Source organism: Sus scrofa, chromosome 7 (genome assembly GCF_000003025.6).
Source record: "Sus scrofa isolate TJ Tabasco breed Duroc chromosome 7, Sscrofa11.1, whole genome shotgun sequence".
Classification (NCBI taxonomy): Eukaryota; Metazoa; Chordata; class Mammalia; order Artiodactyla; family Suidae; genus Sus; species Sus scrofa.
The window spans coordinates 115,940,517-115,963,141 of NC_010449.5; the positions used below are offsets into that span (position 1 = coordinate 115,940,517).

The 22,625-nt window shown below is 56.0% G+C and overlaps 2 protein-coding genes across 2 annotated transcripts in view; both read right to left on the reverse strand.

The window, feature by feature from the left end:
• The window catches only part of LOC100153899 (serpin A3-8), a 99,813-nt gene extending 89,959 nt beyond the window's left edge, over positions 1 to 9,854 (reverse strand). The window contains exon 1 of the mRNA XM_021099671.1: positions 9,787 to 9,854. The gene's annotated coding sequence lies outside the window, so the exon portion shown is untranslated. The remainder of the gene's footprint in view (positions 1 to 9,786) is intronic.
• LOC396685 (serpin A3-8) lies at positions 1,111 to 9,947 on the reverse strand. The gene is made up of 5 exons (XM_013978400.2): positions 9,787 to 9,947; positions 7,287 to 7,940; positions 5,457 to 5,730; positions 2,611 to 2,761; positions 1,111 to 1,528 (listed from the first exon to the last, which is right to left on the reverse strand). Exons 2-5 carry the CDS (start codon positions 7,936 to 7,938, stop codon positions 1,334 to 1,336), a joined length of 1,272 nt encoding a protein of 423 aa, XP_013833854.1. The 5' UTR covers positions 7,939 to 7,940; positions 9,787 to 9,947; the 3' UTR covers positions 1,111 to 1,333.

Here is a 22,625-nt window from a genome sequence, read left to right on the forward strand (position 1 = left end):
GCCATCCCACCTCCTCCCATCCCAGGCACCGTGCTCTCTCCAGGGACGCTGGGTGCCAGCGTGCTGGGTGCACCCTGTGCAGCCCAGATTAGTGGCAGGGTCATATCTCTTCTATTAACTGTCCCATAGGTCTTGTGCCACCCAGGAGCTCTGGTGCTGGTGACTCCATTTCCTGAATCTTTCCCATGGGTAACATCGCTGTGAAAATCTATGGGCAGAATGGCTTTGTGCTTCCGAGTGTTCCTCTGATCTAGGAAACTGGGATAACGTCCTGCCGGCCATAACTAGGAGCCATGGTGTGGCCTTGGGGGAAATGACGGAGCCTCTCCGTCCCTCAGTTGCCTCGTCTGTAAAATGGGCCGAGGTGTCGCAGGCATCTCAGGTGCTCATCACAAGCACAAACGGGTTATTCCAGGGGGAGGTCTGAGCAGCCTGCCTGGCAGAGAGCCCTCAAGCCCTTAGTCCTGGGTGTCGTAAGCATGAGTGCCTGGAGCTGTTTGCCTGGAGACCAGGCAGCCCCAGGTCACATCAGGGGGATGAAGGACCCTGGGGTTCCTTTTATTGCGAGGGGGAGGGGGTTTGCTGCTCTTCCCTCCCACCCCCACTCTGGGTGGGGGATCCTCTGTCAGGGGAGGACACAGACCTGGTCAGGGGGGTGCCGCTCGCCCAGGAACCTGGAAGGAGTTCCTGTCCCCAGGTTGGGGGGCTGGGGGCAGAGGGGAGGGACTGGGTGGTGGGGGGAGGCCCACTCAGCTGCAGGAGCCAGGGGTGCAGGGGCAGGTCTAGGAGAGGTCAGGGTGGGGACTCCCTGTCAGAGTCAGCAGCCCCTGCCAGCGTCAGCCTGGGGGCCCCTCCTGGGCCCTGGGACCAGAGCTCTGGAAGTCGGCGTCGGGCAGCAGGGGCCCCTCACAGTCCTGGGCCTGAGTCCAGTGGGCTTGGTCAGAGCCCAGAGTCTGCTCCTGGGCCTGCTGGTGAGGCTGAAGCCCAGGGGCCAGAGTCTGGGGGCGGAGCCTGTGTGGGAGGTCAGGGGCTCAGCCTCGGGGCCCAGGGGCAGCAGGGGTGGAGTTGGGCACATCAGGGCGGAGACGCACTGGAAGGAAGGAGTCCAGCTCAGAAAGATGCTTTATTGCTGTGGGAGGTCTCATAGCCTCCGCGGAGCAGGGCACAGACTCCCTGGGCATGTGGAGCCACCAGCGGAGGGACTGTCACCTTCCCAAGGGTGAGCAGGCAGTGCCAGGATGGGGATTTTCTTGGGGCACAGGGCCCAGCCTGCCCCCAGGGACCAGGGCACTCAGCTCCTTGGTGAGAGGAACCAGCCACGAGCAAGGGAGCTCTAGGCAGGACTGGGGTCAGCGACTTTGCCCAAAAAGAGGACAGTGCCAGTGTCTTTGTCGATTACGGCGAACAGAAAGGGCCTGGAGAAAATAACAGTGAGGCTCTGGAGGGTTGAGGTCATCATCTCAATTCCAGTGGCAGCAGCTGCTTCCGTGCCCTCCTCGCCCACATCAAGCACCGCCTTGTGGATCACCTGTGGGGACACCAGAGCGTTGCCCACTGGAGCCAGGGAAGGCAGCAGGGGAGCAGCCTGCCTGGGTGCCTCTAGGGGACTGACATTCATCCACCCGCCACTGGCCTGTCACTGGTCTGCGAACCTGTTCAATGGCTGTGTCCTGCCCACAAAGGGTCAGCGAGTGTGCAGTCCTGGTGCACAGATGTGCAAGGTGAGGTTGGGAGGGCTGGCCCCAGGGTCAGAGAAGCAAAGGGCGGGGACTCCCTGACCCGGATCCCTCTCTGTCTGAGCCCAGACACTGTGCTGCCCCTGGAATGCCCCTTACTGATGGGGGGCGGGGGCCCTAGGTCAAGGCGTTTTCCTTGGGGACACCTGTCCCCAGCCCCTCTGTGTTGAAGCAGCTGAAGGACCGCACTGTTTTCTGTTTCCTGCACCTCTCCCGCCCCAGCCTAAGTGTCCCTGAGCCCTCGGCTACTTTGCATAGGATGTGGCTTCCCACCCCTGGACCATGCCCGAACCCTGGCACCCGTGTCTCCCTTACCAGGTCCTTGGGCGGGTGGGATGCGGGAGAGACTGGAGGGCTGCCCAGCCACCTCATCCCCCGACCTCTCTCTGCTTCTAGGATCGCAGTCCCTGGTCCCTGGTGTTCTTCTCCTGTGCTCTCAGTGTGTTTTTTTCACAATTGCCCAGGAGCCACTGTTATGACCTACTACCTCTTCGCTGCCCTGCTGGGTTCTGTGTGCCGCCCAAGAACCAACAGCCTCCTTTGACAGGTGAAAGCCCTGAGGGCTACAAGACTTTCATTCTGTGCCTTTAAGGGCAGTGAATAGCAGAGCATGGGGACGGGGTCCACCACGGATGCCGCCCCAGGCCCTTCCCAATGAAGGGCTCCTGGGTCACGTTCGATCTAAAGGAAGGTGAGGACACCCCCCAACGTGATTGTCGCCCAGCCCTCCTGGGACTGAGGCATCCCAGGGGAGATGGTTGAGTTGTAGGAAATGGGATTCTTTTGCACATTCAGAATTACCTAAACACCTGCCTGGCCTCCAGCCTTGGTGCTCCTACCAGAAGGAGGAATTGTCCCAAGATTAAAAGCTCACCTTGGAAACCCCCAGTTTGTTGTCCCCTGTGACTCCTGACAGGTCAGCCTCGTGGGTGAACACTTTCTGAATGCCCAGCTGCTTAAGGGTGTCCTTCAGTTGATAGTCGCCGGAGACAGAAAACCGTGGCAGGTAGAGGGCATCTATCCGTCTAGGAGATAAAAAAATAAAAAAATAAACTTGATCTCCTGCTCGACTCAGGGCTCGTCTTTCTCCCACCTGACTGCGTGGTTTCCTCTGGGTTCCTCTCCAACAAAGACCTTATCACTGGAAAAAAGCACATCTTTCTTCAGTTTCTAGACCCCTCTGGCCAACTACCCTTAAACCCTTATTTATGCATTCACGACTGCGGGAGTCTATCATGCCAGGCAGTCACCAGGGCCCCAGCTGCGGCAGTGCCCACACCTAGTCCTGCTTCTCCCCTGGGAGCCTGCAGGGCAGCCAGAATCCCCCTCAGTCCAACAGGGATTCCACAGCTGCTGGGGCCACTGACTCCAAAGGCACCAGCAGGGCTTCCTGCAGGCGGTGCCATGGAGCCTCCCCCCCAGAGGAGGGAAGGAGCTGGTCGGGCAAAGAAGAGGACAGGGGCAGGTGGAGGCACCTGGAGGAAAGAGGGAAGAAAGAGCCGCTGGCCCACATTTCTGGGGGCAGGTGGGTGTGGGGTGCATGGAGGTGAGGGCATGGCAGGGGCTTGTGGGGGGACCTGGAGGGCTGGCGGGGGGGCTGAGTTTCAGGCCCTTGGGAACCTGAATCAATCAATTGAAGGCCCCCATCTTGTGTCCACAATGAGCCCCTTGAAGGCAGGGCTGCTTCTCCAGGTTGTTGGAACAAAGATGATAACCCCCGACCCCCACCCCGTGGCCTCCCTCTCCCTTTCTTAAGACGCTTGGCACAGGGCCTGGCCTTACAGATGCCGAATATGAGGTGGTGGATCCCCTTGAACCCTGACCCATGGGAACAGGGAGGGATCCACGCCTGCCCCCGGTCATTCCTTCCTTCCTTAACTGCACATTCGCTTGTCCGTTTCTTCAGGGCATCCTTCCTGAGCCCCGACCCTGACCCCTGCCATGGGCCAGGAAAGCGTAGATGCAGGTTGCCCCACTCCCACCCCCTGGGCCATAAATCAAAGCTGTTGGATGATCCTCTGTCCATTTCCAACTACTCCTGAGCCCCTGCTCTGGGCTTGGTCTCTGGTGATGGAGGGAGGAGAGGGTTGGGAAGGGACGACATGGGCAGGGGAGGTGGGTCCCCCTGTCCTGGGGTCTCCTGGGATGCACAGTGGGGAGGGCCTGGGGGGCAGCAGCCCCAAGAGGCCTCGGGTGCCCTGGACAGGGGGTGGGGGAGGGGCTGCCGCCTCAACTTCATCTCTAGGCAGGTCTCGGTGCTTTGTGGTGCATGAAGTGCCTTCCACACCCGTTGCCCCCTGGGACCTGCAGAACCTTCCACTCAGGACAGTGGGTCAAGGACTGTCCACGCACCCCTCTCAGGAGGGAGCTGAGCCCCAGAGAAGCAGAGGGAGTGGGTGGGGGAGGGGGAGCCTGGGAGCAGGGCACTGGGGCTGGGGCTGCCCCTGCACAGCGGCCCCCACACCTTCTCCATGGCCCCTACAGACTCGGGCCCAGCACTGCCTCTCCCTCTGTTGTCCCCTTGATGTCAGGCTCCTGAATTCCACGTCCTGCCCTCACTTCATCCAGGACCCAATGCTTCTCACACTTGCTGGCACCCTCCTGGCCCAGCCCGTCGCTCCCCCTGGGTGACTGCACTGAGCTCCTGGCTGGCCTCCCTGCCTCCAGGCTTGTCTCTGCAGCATGGTCCCCACTCAGCCCCCTGGGGGATCCTCCTGAAACATGACCCAGTTCATTCACTCTTTGGCCCAAAACCTTGTGATGAGCCTTCATTTTGGTCAGAGGGGATCCCATCAAGGGCTCTGCAGCCCCCACATAACCTGAGCCCCCAGGGGCCCCGACCTCTCCCAACTCCCCTCTCCCTCCCTCTGCTTCTGTGGCTCTGGCCTCCCTGATCCTCAACCACCCCAGGCTCCTCCTGCCTTCGAGGCTGTGCACAGGCTGTTCCCTCAGCCTGGAATGCTTTTCCCCAGATCATACACAAGCCTAGTCTCTCAGCTCAAACATCACCTAATGGCGACTCTACTTACAATCAAGGAGCTCCCTCAGCCCATCATTGTCTTAAACATCTCTCTTTACTAAGCTTCTCCGTCCCACGTCCCACCTCTCAACATAGCAAATAACTTGCCTTTATTTATTTCGTGTCTGTCTCTCCCAGGTACAAACGAAGTGTCGTGAAGGAGGGATATTCAGAGTTCTATTTCATGACCTAACCTCAGGGTCTAAATTAGCCCCTGGGATACAGCACATCCTCAGCTAATCTCCCAACCAGTGTTGACCGGATGAAGGAATGAGTGAGTGACTCTACTGGAAAGACAGTGAAAGCTGGTCCCCACAGCCCGGCTCACCGCAGCGCTCAGCTGATCTTAACTCCGACGGTCCCTCCCTCTGCTGCAGGAGGTGGAGCTTCGCGGAGCACACACATGCGTGTTGGGGGTGGGGCTCGGGAGCCTCAAGACTCAGCCCATGTTAGACTCAGAGGAAGCCTCAGCCCCTGTCCCATCTGATGCCATCGTGTTACAGAGGGCACGGTTCAGGCCCAAAGTCACGCAAGCCACAAAGGACGAAGTCATGTTAGTACAAGTCCTCCCACCTCTGCCCCTGGCCCCTGGACGGGAGGGAGGCCCTGAGTGCTGAGATCCGGAGACCAGGAAGAGGGGGAAAGGCCAGGAGGCAGTTGACCACCCCTCCCCAACAGCCCTGGGTCCTGGGGACAGTCACCTGGGCTGCAGGGAGTCTCTCCACCTCCTCAGCGTCTCCGGGAGCAGCTTGGCTTCCACGGCCGCCATCCTGCCGTCGTCAGGGAGGATGAAGAGCGCGCTGTCGTTGCTGGTGTACGGGAGCTCCACCACCGTGCAGGCCAGCTCCTCGTCCCGGAAGTAAGGTGTTTCCAGGCCTCGAAGGCTCATCATGGGCACCTTCACTGTCCTGTTCTTGCTCACGTGGAACGTGGACTCTATAGTATGTTCTGGATCAAAGGGCGTCTTCCACTTGGCTGGAGGCAGAGGGAGAGTCGAGAGTCTGAGATGCAAGGGCTGCCTGCCTCTCCCCCTCTGCCCTGATCCCTGGGGGTGAAGACACCCCACACACCAACACCCCCACGTGCCCCTAGGGGCGGTCTCCTAGGTCTGCACATCCTCCTGGGCAGGTGGGGACGCCCTTGGGGATGGGGCGATCCCCACAGGTCAGGGGGGAGAAGGGGCCAGGAAGGAAGCCTGGGTAACTGTGCTACGTGAGGAACCAAGAGGGATGTGGGGGGCAAGGGAGAGGTGGGCGCAGGCTGGGCCTGAGGACAAATGGGACATCCTGGTCCTTGAGGGAACAGTGTGAGTGACCAGGGGTTAGGCATTGGCCTGGCAGGGAGGGCACCCCTCCCCCTGGCTTGGGGACCAGGCTGAAGCAGGAGCCCCGTGGGGACCAGGAGGGCAGGGCGGGGTCAGCAGAGGAGAGGGCTGGGGTCTCCCCGCTCCAGAAGGATGGAGCACTCGGTGGGGAGCTTCTCCGGCAGAGCAGAGCCCTGGGGCTTCCCTGGGCGTGTGGTCCCCCCACTTCCTGTGTTCTACCCCTGCCTGTGCCCCTGTGAGCAGCAGGAGTGGAAGGAAAGCTGGATGGCAGGGGTGTCCCTGAGGAGTCTTTGGAGGTGAACATCCTCAAATGGGATGGAGCCGGAGGCAAGGACAGCACCGAAAACGCCAAGGACGACAGAGCAGGGCAGGCCTGGAGTCATGTGGAAAATTTCAGTTCCAGGCCTTCATTTCCATGTGACAGCCGTGGCCCAGGGGTTTACCCTGGGCTCAGCCATAGCCAGTGTCTCAGACACATCACCAGTGACACTGGTTCCTATTTGCACTGCAGGCTCCCCAAGCAAAAGGTATCTGCCTTCACTCTGCCCCGGATGAGTGTCTGCGCTGAGCTTTGCAGTGACGTGTTCCTCTCACTGGGACGGGGATCGGACCCCCTGGGGTCTGGGCGAAGTTCCCTCTAGGATGTTCCTTTCTGCCCAGGCTTTTCGCGTGTCCTGGCCTTGCCCCCTCCCATCCTTTGGGTGACAGACGTGCAGGATAGAAGAACCAGGGGATAACCAGGCTCCTCAGAGGCTGTCTCACGGTGAAGCAGGCCACCAGCCCCACCTCAACCTCCAGAAACCCAGTCCCCTGGAATGGACAGAGCCCAGGTCAGGAACGGTCCACAATGGGCACAGCAGAGGCCTTCTCGAACCTGCCCAAAACCACCTCATCCAGGAGAGGTGGAAGTTCTTGGTCTCTCAAAAGGGATATGAACGGATGTCCATTCTTTCTGGCAGCCAGTTTAAGTCAGAGAGTGGCCCAGACAACGGGGTACCCTCCCCTGCCCTTTGTCCTGCAATGCCAAGACTAATTTGGAAACATCACAAGCCAAACAAGACCTAGGGTCGGGGCAGGGCCTTGGTGCCCCACCTTCCCCTGTAGCATTCTGCCCAAAGACAGAGTTGGCTGAGCCAGGACACAACAATCCTGAAAGCTCAGGGAACATGTGTGTTTCCTTCGGAAGCTCCCGGGTCTAGACACCCACCGTTAAAGTAGATGTAATTCACCAGGACCATCACGGAGAAGGTGGCATGTTCATCGAACAGCTTCGGGATTTTCCCCTTCGTTTTGTTCTTCACGTAGTCGTTGATGAACACGACGGCAGCCCCGGGATCCTTGAAGTTGGTGGAAAAGACATCGGAGGCGAACTTTGCCTGGGCGTCTTGCCTGAACTCGTCCAGCAGCTTCAGATGCTCATCCACGAACATGGCGTTGCCCACGTTCAGCTGCAGCAGGTTGCTGGGTTGGCTGAGGGCCTGCAGGAGGTGCTGGAAGCCCTGGTGGATTTCTGCCTCGGGGGTCTTTGTGAGGTTGAACTTGAGGCCTTCCAGGAGCTCTGTCAGGGTGGGGCCTCGGGCCCCCAGAGACAGGAAGGCCAAGGCTATGGAGACGCTCAGCGGGGAGAAGATGACGTTCTTACTGGGGTCTAAAGAAACCAGCTGCTTGTAGAGGCTGAAGGCGAAGTCGGTGTTGCTGGGGACAATGGCGTGGGGGTCCACGGGAGTCCTGCTGTGCTGGTCGTTCGGGGTCCCATTCTCTGGGTCAGGTTTGCCTTCGGGGACGCAGTGGACCCTGGAGCAGAGCCCAGCCACCAGGAGCCCCAGAGCCAGGAAGGGGGACATGCCCTCTGCCTTCATGCCTGAAAGGCAAAACTCCTTTAGGTCTCAGAAGCCAGAAGCTGCCCTGAGCACCTCCCCTTTCCCCTGTGTGGCCTGCAGTCTGCTGTCTCAGCTGCTCTGTCACCTCCCAGGGGGAGGCACCTCCTGGGCTCCCATCATCCAGGAGGCTGCTCTGGGCTCCCTCTCAGCCTTTGAGCAAGTGCGAGAATGGGTCCCAGGCTCCCCAGTGGAGAAACTGGGCCCAGAGAGGGGAAGGGGCTTTTCCCAGGTCCTACAGCAGGCACGCGGAGGAGCGAGGGTGAGAAGCCGGGTGCCAGCTCTGAGGTGGGGAAGCTGGTGATGGGGGAGGTGCTGTCCAAGGAGAACCTGTCCCCCTCCTGCCAGGGGAACAGACACCCTCAGAGGGGACTGGGAGGCAGAGGCTCCTTTTCCACTAGGTTCCCTGGGTGTCCTCAGGTAGAAGCCCAGGGAGGAGGCCTGCACCGACTCAGAGGCCACAGGGCCTCTCCTGGCCTCTTGATGACAAGTGTGACCTCAGGCAGGCCGGCAGGTCGTGGTGCCTGCTCACAGTGAGGGTTCAGTGACTGGGGCCCCCAAAGGCATCGGGATCAGAACTGGAGCATAGGTGGCCCTTCTAGGGGTCGGAGGAAAGGCCTCGGTTGCTAGAGTGTTCTTTCCAGCCCCTGCCAGGTGCCCACATGGTGGGTGTCTCCACCATCAGCCTGGAAGGGCCTCCAGGTGGGGAGGATGCTGCCTGGCCTCAGAGACTCAGAGACGAGAATGAGGCTTTCATTGTGATCGCTTGTGATGGCTGCGTGGTGACAAGCAAGTCACTAAAGCTCTCTGAACCTCCATTCCTCTCTGTCCAACAAGCTGAATGAGTCAGGGCTCATGAATGACAAAGCTGCCCGAGTCATAAGAGGAGTTTCAGGTGTCACCTCCTCCACATGCCACCACCTCTGGGACATGACAAGACTCTGATCCCTACTGCATGAAAGCCTAAGAGAGGCTGAGGTCAGAGCTGGTGACCTCAGCAAACAGGACCATTGGCCTTCAGCCTCTGCCCACTCCTCTCAGAGTTCAGAGGACAAAGGGCTGCTTGGATGGTGGGGAGCGGGAGGGGAGGGGAGGGGAGAAAAGAGGGCGGGAGGGGAGGGGGAGGCAGGGGAGCCGAGTCTCCTGCAGAGGCCAGTGGAAAGGCCTTTGGACAAGCTGAGGGCAGAGGTGATCTCCTCCCCCAACTGTTAGTTTCCTCGGGGCTGATGCAACCATTTCTTTGGAAAAGAGTTTCCCCCCCACATTGTTCCTGGAGAAATAGCCCGTGGCCATTAGGCCAGGTTGGGGGGCTGGCTGTGTTTCTGAGGGTCTGTCCTTTCAGTTGCTGGACAGATGCACCTGCCTCTCTGCTTGGCCCAGAGCCCTGGAGGCACAGTGCGGCCCAGGAATCGGCCACTCCAAGATCCCGCGGGCTCTGCCCAGAGGGATCCAGTGCCCTCATTCCTATCCCTTGGCTCCCTGAGAGCATTGCCCTGTGCCAGGCAGTGGGCCCACATCATGGCCCGCTCAGAGGTCTGGCCTTGAGCAGAGAGGGCAGAGCTCTGTGGGGTGCACAGCTGGCTCGAATCAGAATCCCACAGAGGCAGAGCCTGAAGGGACCCCCGGAGCCCTGGGGCAGGTCCCTCCCTTTGCAGGATGACAACTGAGCCCCAGAGATAGGACAGGACCTCAGAGGGCCCAGAGCCATCCCAGCATCACACATGAGTCCTCCTGCCTCCCTCTTGCCCACCTGCCACTGGCCCCGGGCCAAGGCCTAGAACCTCCTGCAAAGGGGCCCCTGTGTCCCCGAGTGGGAGCATCAGGGCTTACCTGCCTCGCAGAGCGGGATGCGCTGAGTGGACCCAGAGCCGCCGCCTGCCCGCAATGCTGGGTTTTCCAGGGGCCGCTGCCCATTTATCCCCGCAAAGGTCCCCTCCCCTTCTTGGGAAATGTTTGCGGTGACAACACAGGGTTCCGGCCTCAGACAGCAAATGGGCAGCTGATCATTTCTGGTTACAGCATTTACTAGATCTACTCAAATAATCCAACTTGGAAAAGAGCTTTCTGCCCTTTAAAAATAATTACAAAATAAACAAGCACAAACCATTTCCCTTGTTGGCATCTTCTTCTGTTTATGAAATAATCATTGAGGAACATGTAAAAACTCAGAAAACATTAAAAGGATCATTGGGGAAAAAATCCCAAACTCCTGTTCTTTTTAAAAAATTATTGACTCTTAGGAGTTCCCATGGTGGCACAGCAGAAACAAATCCAACTAGCATCCATGAGGATGCCCGTGTGATCCCTGGCCTCGCTCAGTGGGTTAAGGATTTGGCGTTGCTGTGGCCGTGGCATAGGCGGGCAGCTATAGCTCCAATTCGACCCCTAGACTGGGTACTTCCACATGCTGTAGGTGCAGCCCTAAAAAGCAAATAAATAGTACATACATTGTTGATTTTTATTTGTGTTTTATTCCTGTTTTTAATATCCTCTTTGGTGATTGTGTAAAAACCCAGAGAACTAAAGAAGGGTGTTTTTCTTTACTAGTCACTTTTCTTGGATGTGTTGTGCGCACTTGTGTGTGTGTGATATGAATCTCCAAAGACAGACTCAAGCATGTTTTTAATAGGCAATACACCATTTTTCCACAGCTCAACTTGCACTTGAGGCACCCCTCCCCGTTCCCAGAGAGGGGGCTGTTAGGTGAGGGCCCCCGGACTGACTAGGGGCTCTGGTCTCTGGGGCCATCTGCCTCTGGGGACTTCTTCCCTCTGCCCTTGGCAGATGGTCTCCTTAAGATTGGGTTGTCCTCCGCGTCTTTCTTCTCTTCCTTTTTTTTTTTTTTTTTTTTTTTTTTGTCTTTTTAGGGTCACCAACTGTGTGACCTCAGGCAATTTACTGGAAATCTCTCAACCTCCATCTCCTCACCTCTAACATGCAGAGAACAACACGGACCTGATTCAAACGATTTAGTCCAATACCTCTCCGTAACTCAGACGTACGCTCTAGGAGGACAGATACGTGTGTGTGTTTTGCATGGTGCTGCCTCCTTAGAGAACGTAGTTAGTATTCATTGACTGTAAGACACTGAGGGAATCAAGCGGGTTTCTTTCCATCTTTCCTGAGATGTTTTATGTCCTTTCAGTCTCCAGCTATTTCCAGAATTGACCACCTGTTATCAAGCTACACAGAATCCCAACAGATAATGCCTGAGACAAGAGTGCCATCTATTTCTCTCTCTCTCACGCAAGTCCAGATGGAGGGAGTGGGCTGACTGTTAATGGGAGGGCAAGGCGGGTGGGTAGGGAAAGGCCCACTCTTCTCATTGGAAGAAATCATCTGTACATTTCCTGTCTCGGTTCCTCTTCTGTTCCATTGGCCAGAGCTTGGTCTTAGGGCCACAGGAAGCTGCAAGAGAGGCTGCGATGGGCAGTCAATATTCTACATGGTGTGCTCATGTCCCCACTCACAACTTAGATTTCTACTACTTTGAAAACAATTAGAGTGGACATTGGGCATGACGACGATGCTCACGACACCAATGTACCTGAGTGTTCCCAGGTCCTCCAGCCTCAGGAGAACCAACATTTTTCTTCACCCGAAACTGACTTAGTCTGAACCTCCAGTCAAGGTGAAGGCGGAAAGTTTTCCCCTTTCCAAGGAGCTCTGAGGATGCTTGTGTGGGGCTGACATGTCCCGGATGCAGTCTGTCCGCTGGAGTTCGGGCTCATGCTCCAGGTCCACATGCACCACCCCTCTGGCCATCTCGCAACCTTTTCTGAGCTCTTAGAGCCTGCACTGCTCTGCTTATCCCAAATATTGGAACTGGAATTTTTTTTTTTTTTTTGGCAATTCCACAAGCACGGTTTACGTAGGATGGTCATGTCATAGACTTCTCTATAGCCTGAGGGGAGCCTAATTTGTAATGTTCCAGAATCCACTGGCTCCTGCTCTTTGAAGTGACTGCCTCTAGATCATTTTTTTATGGCACCAAGGGTACAGGACCACTGGAGCCTGCTTACCTCCTTTCCCATATCCTTTCCTCTAAGTCCCGAGTTACAAAAGTTCTGCAAACACTCTGACTGTGGAATACATATTAGCTTTTCGGTTTCTCCTGCACAAGAGTGGAAAGTTCTGCTGATTAATCATTACCATTTGAGACCCACTCCAGCCACCATGAATGGGCAGTCATGACATGTGAGGGTCATAAGCCAAGATCCGAGGAGGCAAGAGCGATGACCTGAGCTGGGCTCCTGTGATAGGCACAGCGTCTGCAGCCGGACCTGTCCCAGGGGAGAGAGTGACACCAGGAGGGGCCAGAGCATCGCTCCAATGACTCAGCCCTTCCCGGGGGTAAAGCATGTCCATGGGCATCACTAGGCTTCAGCTTCATGGCAACGTTGAGCTCCGAGGAGGCAAAGCGGGAACCGGAGACTTGGGGAGTCAGGCTGCAAACAGCGGACACTCAGCCCAGGCCCCCAGCTCCAGGCGCAGAGCCTCCCTGCTCACGGCCCTCTCTCCTCCACACGGGGATTTACACACACACACACACACACACACACACACACACACACACACACGCCATGGAGGGGCCGGTCGTTTTCCTCCCTGTTGATGTGCTAAGGGTGGGTATTGAGACACAGGAGTCTCAGAACAGTCTGTGTCCCCCAGGAGGCCACCTGTCACTATCCCTCCTGCAGGGACGAGCCTCTGGGTCAAGGCCATGCAGACCTGCTGACTGTCCCCAGCTCCTCTAAGGTTCAGGCAAAGCTTTCAGTTGCAGGTGAGTGTGGGGCTGCCCCCATGACCTTGACCACGGACCCCTCTCTGCTGGATTGGCTCTCTCCTGATCAAACTGCCCGTCTCAGCTCAGGGGCCACCTCCTCCAGGAAGCCTTCCAGCAACATCCTGCTTCCTGCAGGTGCCCCTGTGAAGGCCTCCTCTGACCCCTGGTCCTCAGGGTCCTGTAATCAACGCACTGCATTTCCTTCTCATGCAGAAGCAGGCGAGCTCCTTCTAGGCAGCGCCCCAGCTGCTGGGCCCTTGTGTAGTGATGGCTGAGAATCCTTCATGCGAGATTTGTACACACACCCCCATGGAGGTGCCAGGTCGTTTTCCTCCCTGGTGGCTGTGCTGAGGGTGGGTGTTGGGACATGGGGCCTTGGAACTGCGTCACCCCGGAAAGCCAGCCTGTCACCATCCTTGCTACCAGGGACGAGGCTCTGGGCCAAGGGCCATGAAGATCTGCTCACTGTCCCCAGCTTCTCTAAGGTTTGGCAAAGGTTTCAGTTTCAGGCGAGTGTGGGCTGTGGGTGGGGCTGCAGTCCCGGCCCCCAGCCAGCTTGGTGACCTGGTCACAGGTCACCTCATCATAAGACACAATTGCACCCTTTACGCTCCCAGAGCTGCACGTGTGAACACAGCCTGTGGTGCTGGCTCAGCTGCCCCCATGACCTTGACCACGTTCCACTCTCCGCTGGAATCCCTCTCTTGGCTCTCTCCTGGTCAAAATCCCAGTCTCAGCTCAGACACCACCTCCTCCAGGAAGCCTTCCAGCAACATCCTCCCTCCTGGCCTCCTGCAGGTACCCAGCTACAAGCCTCCTTTGACCCCTGATGCTCAGGGACCTGGAATCAGCTCTCTGCATTTCCTTCTCAGGCAGAAGCAGCTAAGCTCCTTCCAGGCAGGACCCAGGCTGCCAGTCCATTGTGTCCTGGCTGCGGAGTATGTATTGAAAAGCGGAGTCGAGGTGGGAATGAATGAGCTTCTCTCCTCGCCTCAGTTTCCCACGCGCACCGTGCTCAGCCCGGACCATGCTGTCCTGTCAGCCCGGAAGCTCTGCGGTTTGGGGGGGCTGGGCTTGCTGACACCTGGTGCTGCCCAAATTCTGTGTGTCTGTCCCCCCTGGACCTAGGCTCCCTCCAAGAACAGCTGCGTCTCATCCATCCTGCAGCCCCAGCATGTAGTTCAGGTCCTGACACAGGGCAGACACCTGGTTGCTGTGTCGTCAGTGAAGGAAGGAAGGAATTTCAAAGAGGGCACAGAATAACGTCATAAATGGTTCGGCCTGGCCGAGATATTCGAGATATTCGCCAAAGCTGATTATCAGGCAAATGGGAGGGTGGAGGTGATCTGTCTCCGCCCATAAATAACTGATACAGAACAAACATTCACAGAGGAGACTTTCCTGGAGGCAGAGTTTCACTTGATCCTTCCTTTTACAGACAAGAGAACTCAAGTTTAGGAAGATCCGGGACTGGCCAAGTCACGAGGGAAACCAGAGGCAGGATGGAGAGGGCTGGTGATGCTCATTTCTGCCAGCAGTTACCCCAGACCCAGAGGGAACGGGCAGGGTGCTGGCAGCGGAGCTAGGATGGTCAGGCTGGGGGTGGGTCCCTGAGCCCCAGAGAAATGCTTGTGCTCCAGGGAGAGGGCTGAGGCCCAGGAAGGAAGTTTACCGAAGGGGAGCCCATGGGAGTTTAGTTCTTTGAACAAACAGTGTTGGAGTGCCTGAGCGCTAGAAATTGAGCAGTGAAGGACACGGACAGGCCCTCTGCCCACAGAGAGCTCACTTCCCAGTGAGGACGCCAAGCAAATATGCCACGCGGTATCAGATGGGCAGAAGAAAAGTAAAGCAGGGTTTAGAGTGGTGAGGACCATGTGGGGCCACTCTGAGGTGGTGCCCGTTGAGCAGAGGGTGTGAAGTGAGGAAGCCAACGACGGAAGGAGCTGGAGGAAGGCTGCTCTAGCAGCTATTGGCCAGTGCAAAGGTCCTGTGGCAGGAAGCAGCTGGTTAAATGCAAGAATAGGAGGAAAGCCAGGGCAGTCAGAGCAGAGGCAGGGAAGGGAAGAGGTGAGGCCACAAACTCAGCAAGAGCCAGAACATGTGGAAGGGCCCTTGATGAGAAGTAAGAATTTTCCTAGGTGTTCTGGGGGCTATCAGAGCTCTCCAGCAGGGAGTGAATGAATCTGATTTAACCTTTGTGCTTCTGTTTGTTTGTTTCTTTGTTTGCTTGCTTGCTTTTGAGGGCCACACCTGTGGCATATAGAAGTTCATGTGAAGGCTGAATCAGAGCTGCATCTTCTGACCTAGACCACAGCCAGAGCAACGCAGGATCCAAGCCACGTCTATGACCTACACCACAGCTCCGGGCAATGCCGGATCCTTAACCCACTGAGTGAGGCCAGGGATTGAAGCCACGTCCTCATGGATCCTAGGCAGGTTGGTCACCGCTGAGCCATGATGGGCACTCCTGACCTATCTTTGAAAAGGGTCACATTGACCACCCAAGTGTAGCCAAGGGTCAGCTCAGGCCCTTATTAAAACCAATTCTGGGTCCCACTGAATCTGCCGAATCACATCCCTCGGGGGCAGGACATAGCCTCAGGTCCACTGGGGAATAAAACCTGCTGCTTCTGGGGGGCCTGCTCTGTGCTAGGACCTGGGCAGGGTCAGCCCAGAGCACGATCCCTTTGAATTCCTGTGACCCTGAGATGTGGGGTTCTGACATCACTTCTCAGAGGAGAAGGAGGTTCCCAGAGAGGTAGGGGCACTTGAAGAAGGTCGCCGGGCTCCCGTGGAGCAGCAGAGCCTGGAACTGAGCCCGGGTCTCTGGAGCTCAACCTGCACCACGAGGCTCTTCTCGCCCCGATCCTCCTGGGGAGCTCTCTGCAAGTTCAAGACTAAGGATGAGAAACAGGGGCTAAGGCAATCACCCAAGTGACGTTCTGTGATCAAGGAAGCTGAGCTTTCAGCAGGGGTCGGCTGGAGGAGGGGCTCCGAGCAGTCTGATGAGACGTAGACCCTGACTGTGAGCCAAGCAGACAGCAAGGGTGGGAAGGACAGGGAAGGGGGTGCCTCCCAAGCCAATAGGAGAAGAAGGAGAAAATCCAACTCTGTTGAGACTGGGATGCCTCTGGATTCCAGGGACTGGTGAGGAGGGACCCTGGGGGCCAACGGAGCCAGGGTACCTGCTTGCACAACGTACCTGTGCTTCTGTTCAGACAAGAGACTTGTTTGTGTTCCTCTCACCTGGTCCTGAACCTGCCTCCTGTCCAGTCTCTGGGTTCAGTCCTGACTCTACCATCTCCCAGAGACTCAACCTTGGACAGCTCCCTGGCCTTCTCCAGGCTTTGTTCTCTTCTCTGTCCAATAGGAGTGTGAAACCTGGGCGTCCCTCCCACACTGGGCTGTGGGATGTTGAATGGGGGGCTGAGTGAGGCCTTCGGACAGTGCCTGGAACAGAGCAGACACTCCATGAATACCCCTGATAACGATGACCGCTGTCCTTATTGTCCTTTCCTGGCCCTGCTTCCACACAAAAGCCCCCGGGGGATGGAGGCTGCTCAGTGGTGGCTACTGGTCTCTGTGTGCAGTGCTGTGGCTCATGCGGTGGCCCTGGTTAACCATGAAGAGTCTGACCTCACCGACCCCAGCCCTCAGGACAGCCTGCCCAGGCCAGCCCCCCGCTGCCACAAATCTTTGAGAGCAATGCAGACTTTGCCTTCAGCCTCTATAGACAGTTACCATGGATAGAACCCTGTCTTCTCCGCAGTCACCGTCACTTTGGCCTTGGCCATGACCTTCCTTGGGGCCCCAGCAGCCAGCAGGACCCACCTCCTAGAGGGCCTGGGTCAACCTCCCTGTGGGGCCCCAGGCTGAGGTCCAGGACCGCTTCTGGGATCTGCTGCCCTCCCTGGGCAGGACCCCAGCCCCTCCTGACCATGGTCAGCACACGTTCAGCAGCCCGCGCCCAGGGACCACCCAGGACCAAAGGGAGGCCCAGAGACCCACCCACGAGAATGTAGGGAGGCAGACCCAGGGGAAGCTTGAGGCCTGGGTGGACCCACTCGGGACAACACACAGCAGTCCTGAGAGTCACGTGCTCCTCAGAGGCCAGAGAGCGTTTCTCCAATGGGGAATCTCCTTCCAGGAATCTGGGCTCCACTGACATCCCAGCCCCACGCTTCTGGGGAGCCTCCCTTGCTGACCTGCACATAGGAGGCATCCCGTCAGCCTCTGCACAGGGAATCTTTGGTGCCTCTGCTTGCATACCTCCAGAGATGGGGACCTCACCCTATGTCCCATGTTAATTCTACCCGTTCCGACTCTTTCAAAGGATTCTCCATCTCAGTGCGCTTAAGAACTCCCTGGGGAACTTCTTAAAAACGCAGGTGTGTTGCACTCAGCCCAGGAGATTCTGAGTTAGGACAGAGGGACCCTGCATTTAAGAAACACCCCCTCCTTCCCCCCGAAGAATCCCCGTCAGCAGCCCTGCTGAGATCTTCACTGCGAGTCACGCTGGAGGCAAGCATCGCATTGAGGAGCGCGAGCCCCCTTCCCGGGGCAGGTCCAGGAGGATGGATCAGAGCAAGGAGAACCCAAGGCAGGAGCTCGTTCACTGCCTCCCAAAGAGCCAGTAAGTTTGTGCGCCTCCCTCCGGAATCCCGCTCCTGATTCGGCACTGAATTCAGTCTCCCCATGTTTGCACTGAGCTCTGAGGGTCTCAAGGCATTTTCAGAGCCTCAGTCTCCTTCGACCTCATTACCCGTGGGAAGCTGACAAGGCTAAGATGACTGGCCCCATTTTACAGAGGACGATACGCATTTTCAAAAAGAGGAAACAAGTGTCCTGAGCCAGGAAATCCTTCTTCACATGTACACCTGTGGCTCTTCCTCATATGCTGTATGTAAGCACCTTATGCACCTGCAGACACAGTGTAAGTCCAAAGGCCTTATTTTCATGCCAGGCACTGTGCAGAATTAATTCTGTCAAATCTCTTTGCCACCCAACAGTGCAGATACCATCATGGCCGCTTGAGAAACAAGACAACTGAGGCACGGAAAGTTAGGTCACTTGTCCCAAATCCCAAAGCCAGGCAGCAGAGCCTGGCCTTCAGATCCACAGGCAGAGTCCCAGCAGCAGCTGGGACAGGGACACACTTTCTCTCGAAAATGAACCACCTTCCTGGGAGGTGAAGGGGACCAGAGCAAGGTATTTGCCATCAGATAATGTGATGCTATCGTCCTGGTGTTCAGGTCCACTTTGCTAAGAAGGAGACAGACGATAAGGAGGGTCCGGGGCTCGGCCCCTTAGGGTCACCACACGGGGAACAAAGGAGGGAGGTGTGGAGCTGGGCTTGGCGTGCAGAGTGTGGGTGGGCTCCACGTTGCAGTGGACTGCAAGAAGGGGGACCTCCAGGCCATTCTCACGTCTCTCCCAGGCTGACATTGGCATTTGGCTTCCCCTCAGGAGTATATTGTGTCATTCCCACGTATTTGCCGTTTTCCAAAGCACTATTCCTAAGAGTTCCCTGGTGGAGCAGTGGGTTAAGGACCCAGAGTTGTCACTGTTGTGGCTCGGGTCCCTGCTGTGGTGCAGGTTTGATGCCTGGCCCAGAAACCTCCCCATCCTACTGGCACGGCCAACAAAAAAGAAGAAAAGGTGAAAAAAAAAGAAAGGAAAGTTAAAAAACAAAGCAATCCTCCTGAAACAGAACCAAGCCGGAGGCATCACACTGGTTGATTTCAAACTGTTTTAAAAAGCTATAGTAATCAAACAGTATGATACTGGCAGAAAAACAAATCCACATAGACAAAAGGAACAGAATCAAGAGCACAGAGGAAAATCCTCACACAGCCCATCAACCAACATTTGACCAAGAACCATCTTTTGATTCAAGAACACTCAACTCTTAGCTAAAAGAGTCTATTCCTTAATGCTGTTTGCCAACTGGATAATCACAGACAGAAGAAAAAAAGATAAACCCCCATCTCACATCACTCACAAAAATTAGCTTAAAGGGGATCAACGGCATAAGACCTGAAATTGTAAAACTCCTAGAGGCAAATGGGGGAAGGGGTTCCTTGGCAATTTTGAGGGCGATTTGCAGGGTATGATACCAAAACACAAAAACAAAAACAAAAATAAATCAGTGACACTACAGAAAACTCAAAAGCTTCTGCACAGCAAAGGAAACAGTAGTTAACAGAATGAAAAGGCAACCTGTAGAATGGCAGGAAATATTTGCAAACCGTCCATCCGAGAAAGTTATTTTTAATATCAAAAATATACAAGGAACTCATTCAAAATATCAAGAATAAAATACAAACTACTTTATATCAAAGGAAAGCTACCTGACACAAAGTTGGGCAGAGGACCTGAATAACTATTTTTCCAAAGAGAACAGGTGCATGGGCAACAGGTTCCTGAAAAGCGTTTCAACCCCAGTGGCCATCAGGGAAGTGGAAGTCCAAACCGCCACGAGACAGCCCCTCCCGCGTGTTAGCACGGCTGTTACCAAGAAGACGGGAAAGAGCAAGGGTCGTGGAGGATGCGGAGCGATGGAAACCCTGCAGACTGTCTGTGGGGCTGTCAGCTGGAGGAGTCAGTGCCGCCAACATGAAGACTCCAAAAATTAAATTCCATGGGATTCAGAAACTCCACGACTGGGTGTATATTCAAAGGAAATTAAGTCACTCGCACAAAAAGATAGCTGCCTCCCCACGTTGACTGCTGCATTCTTCAGAAGAGTTACAGTTATGGAAACATTTAAAGTGTTGGTCTAAGCATGAATAGAATAAGAAAAACTACATAGATGGATGAGTGGGTAGATGGATGGATAGACTGATGGATGGATGACAGGTAGCTGGATAGGTAGATTAGATAGATAGATAGATACATAGATAGATAGATACATAGATAGATAGATAGATAGATAGATGGATGGATGGATGGATGGATGGATGTCTGGATGGATGGTTGGATAGATAGATGATGGATGGATGGATGGATGGATGGATGGATGGATAGATAGATAGATAGATAGAGAGATAGAGAGATAGAGAGATAGAGAGATAGAAAGGTGGGCATAGAACTAGATGACTCTGACTCAGCCAGGAGGGAAAAAGAAATCTTGCCACTTGCAACATCACAGGTAGACCTTGGGCGGGGGATGGAGATAAGCGAGATCAGTCAGATGGAAAGAACAATGTATTCCGTGATCTCACTTATATTTTGAATCTACAAAAGCCCAACTCCGAGAACCAGAGAGGGGGACGGTGGTCGCCAGAAGACGGGGAGAGAGGAAACGAGATGTGGGTCAAAGCAGCACAGGCTTCCCGTTAGAAGACGGCCAGGTTTGGGGATCTAAGCTCCAGCATGGCGACTCTAGCCAACGATGTTGTATCACATGCTTGAACGTCTACAGCAGAGTAGATGTTACATGTTCCTGACACGCACACAAAACGGGCTTCGTGTAGGGAGATGGAGGGTTACCTCACCATCACAATAGAGACGTAGATGACGTCATCACGTCCGTGGGAAACTTACACAAAGCGACGCATCGATACATCCCGAAAAAGCTGCGCAAGAAAGAAAATGATTGACATGCTTTACCAGACGTGATCGCCTCTGTGTTGGGCCCTCGAGCTCAGGAAATGTCCAAATTTCCTTCAACCTCTGTGATCCAGACCACAGAAGCTTTTTCTCTCCTCAGGAAGACAACACTCACTTCTTTCTTCCTGGCAATTCTCCTCCTGGCGTCTCTCTTCTCTGTACAGGACTTGGGATTTTTGATTGTATGTTTCACCTTTTTTTTTTTTTTTCCAGAGAGAGGGTTCTTGTAGCTGATTTCCAATGTTGTGATAATTTCTGCTCTACAACAAAGCGATTCAGTTACACAAGTAAACACATTCCTTCCTTTGTCCCGGCCTCCCCGCTCCCCCCACTCTGCTCCCTCCCCCCACTCTGCTCCCTCCCCCCACTCTGCTCCCTCCCCCCACTCTGCTCCCTCTCCTTGGAGCCCTGCCCTTCGGGGTCCCTCCTCTCCACACCCCCTGGCACGCAGCTCAGGGGACCTCCTCCCCTCGGTGCTACCTGCCCATCCTGGGGACCAATCCTGACGCGTCCCTCCAGCCCTCATTCCCTCTGAACTTCCCCGAGCAAACCCCTAGGCTGCCTCCCAGGAACTGCACACCTGGGGTCTGAGCCTGAAGGTGACCCGTTACCCCCCAACCTGCTCCTCCTGCCAAGGTCCTTCCCCAGGGGGTGCTTTGTCCTCCCCAGGAGCCAAACTCAAATGCTGCTTATCCTGCCTCCCCCCCACACCCACTCCCAGGAACGTGGCTTCTCCTCCCAGCCTTCCCCTCATGCCCCCTCCCTCCCTCCCCAGCCTGGACCTGCTTTGCCCTGTTTCCTGCATCACTGCCTTTCATGTCCGGCCTGCATCCCCATCCTTGGCCCTGAATCAACCCTCATCACAGCAGCCTGAGTCCTTCTTGGACTATGTGGATTTGCTCACATAGGCTCTTTTTTCCCCTTCTTTTCTTCTTCTTCTTCTTTTTACAGCCACACCTGCAGCATATGGAAGTTCCCAGGGTAGGGGTTGCATCAGAGCTGCAGCTGCCTGCCGATGCCACAGCCACAGCAACACCGGATCCGAGCCACATCTGCAAGCCATGTTGCATCTTGCGGCAATGCCCAATCCTTAAACCACAGATCGCGGCCAGGGACCGAACCCGCAGCATTGTGGACACTATGTTGGGTGTTTCACCCTCTGAGCCACATCTGGAACTCTGACGATCTTTTAAAAACTACTTAATCTTAAAGCTACTTAAGGCTCAGTGGAAGCTTTCAGAATTCTTACTGTGCTGTGAGGCCCCCACTGGTCCAGTGGCTCCATCACGGCCCCATCCCCTCTCTGGCTTCTCCCCGGCCTGTTCCTGATCTGGCCACATTCTTCCAGATTCTTGAAAATGCCTCCTTCGCTATTACTCCTGCCCAGAACTTTCGCATCTCTGTGCCCCTCTCCTGTTCTGATGGTAGTGCAGCAATCAGCTGTCCCAAGAAGCCCCCCTGACTTCCCTGACAGAGGGTGGGCCTCTCCTGGCAGCTTGTCAGAGCCTTGGTTCATCCACCATGTCGACCATCTGATCCTAAGTCCCATGAAGAACATCATGGAAAAACCTCTGAGGGAAGAATGGCTATGTGGTGCAGAATGCTCTTCTGACAACCAAAAGTTGGGACAACATCCTGCCGGCAATAATTGGTAGCCGTGATGTGGCCTTGGGGGAAATGACGGAGCCTCTCTGTCCCTCAGTTGCCTCGTCTGGGCCGAGGTGTAGCAGGCATCTCAGGTGCTCATCACAAGCACAAACGGGTTATTCCAGGAGGAGTTCTGAGCAGCCTGCCTGGCAGAGAGCCCTCAAGCCCTCAGTCCTGGGTGTCGTCAGCATGAGTGCCTGGAGCTGTTTGCCTGGAGACCGCAGCCCCTGGTCACATCAGGGGGATGAAGGACCCTGGGGTTCCTTTTATTGCGAGGGGGAGGGTGTTTGCTCTTTTTCCCTCCTAGCCCCCACTCTGGGTGGGGGATCCTCTGTCAGGGGAGGACACAGACCTGGTTGGGGGGAGGGGCTCACCTAGGAATCTGGAATGAGCTCCTGTCCCCAGGTTGGGGGACTGAGGCAGAGGGAAGAGCCTGGGTGGTGAGGGGAGCCCCACTCAGCTGCAGGTGCCAGGGGTGCAGGGGCAGGGCCAGGAGAGGTCAGGGTTGGGAGCCCCTGCCAGGGTCAGCCTGGGGGCCCCTCCTGGGCCCTGGGGCCAGATACCTGGACGTGGGCATCGGGCAGCAGGGGTCCCTCCCAGTTCAGGGCGTGAGTCCAGTGGGTTT

Bases quoted from the DNA above. Each gene is read 5' to 3' on its own strand.
- LOC396685 (XM_013978400.2), bottom strand. From the start codon at position 7,938: ATGAAGGCAGAGGGCATGTCCCCCTTCCTGGCTCTGGGGCTCCTGGTG. The intron at 5,731-7,286 runs GTGGGTGTCTAG...CTCTGCCTCCAG, and splicing joins GAATTACATCTACTTTAACG to CCAAGTGGAAGACGCCCTTT. The intron at 2,762-5,456 runs GTGACTGTCCCC...TTTATCTCCTAG, and splicing joins AGAGACTCCCTGCAGCCCAG to ACGGATAGATGCCCTCTACC.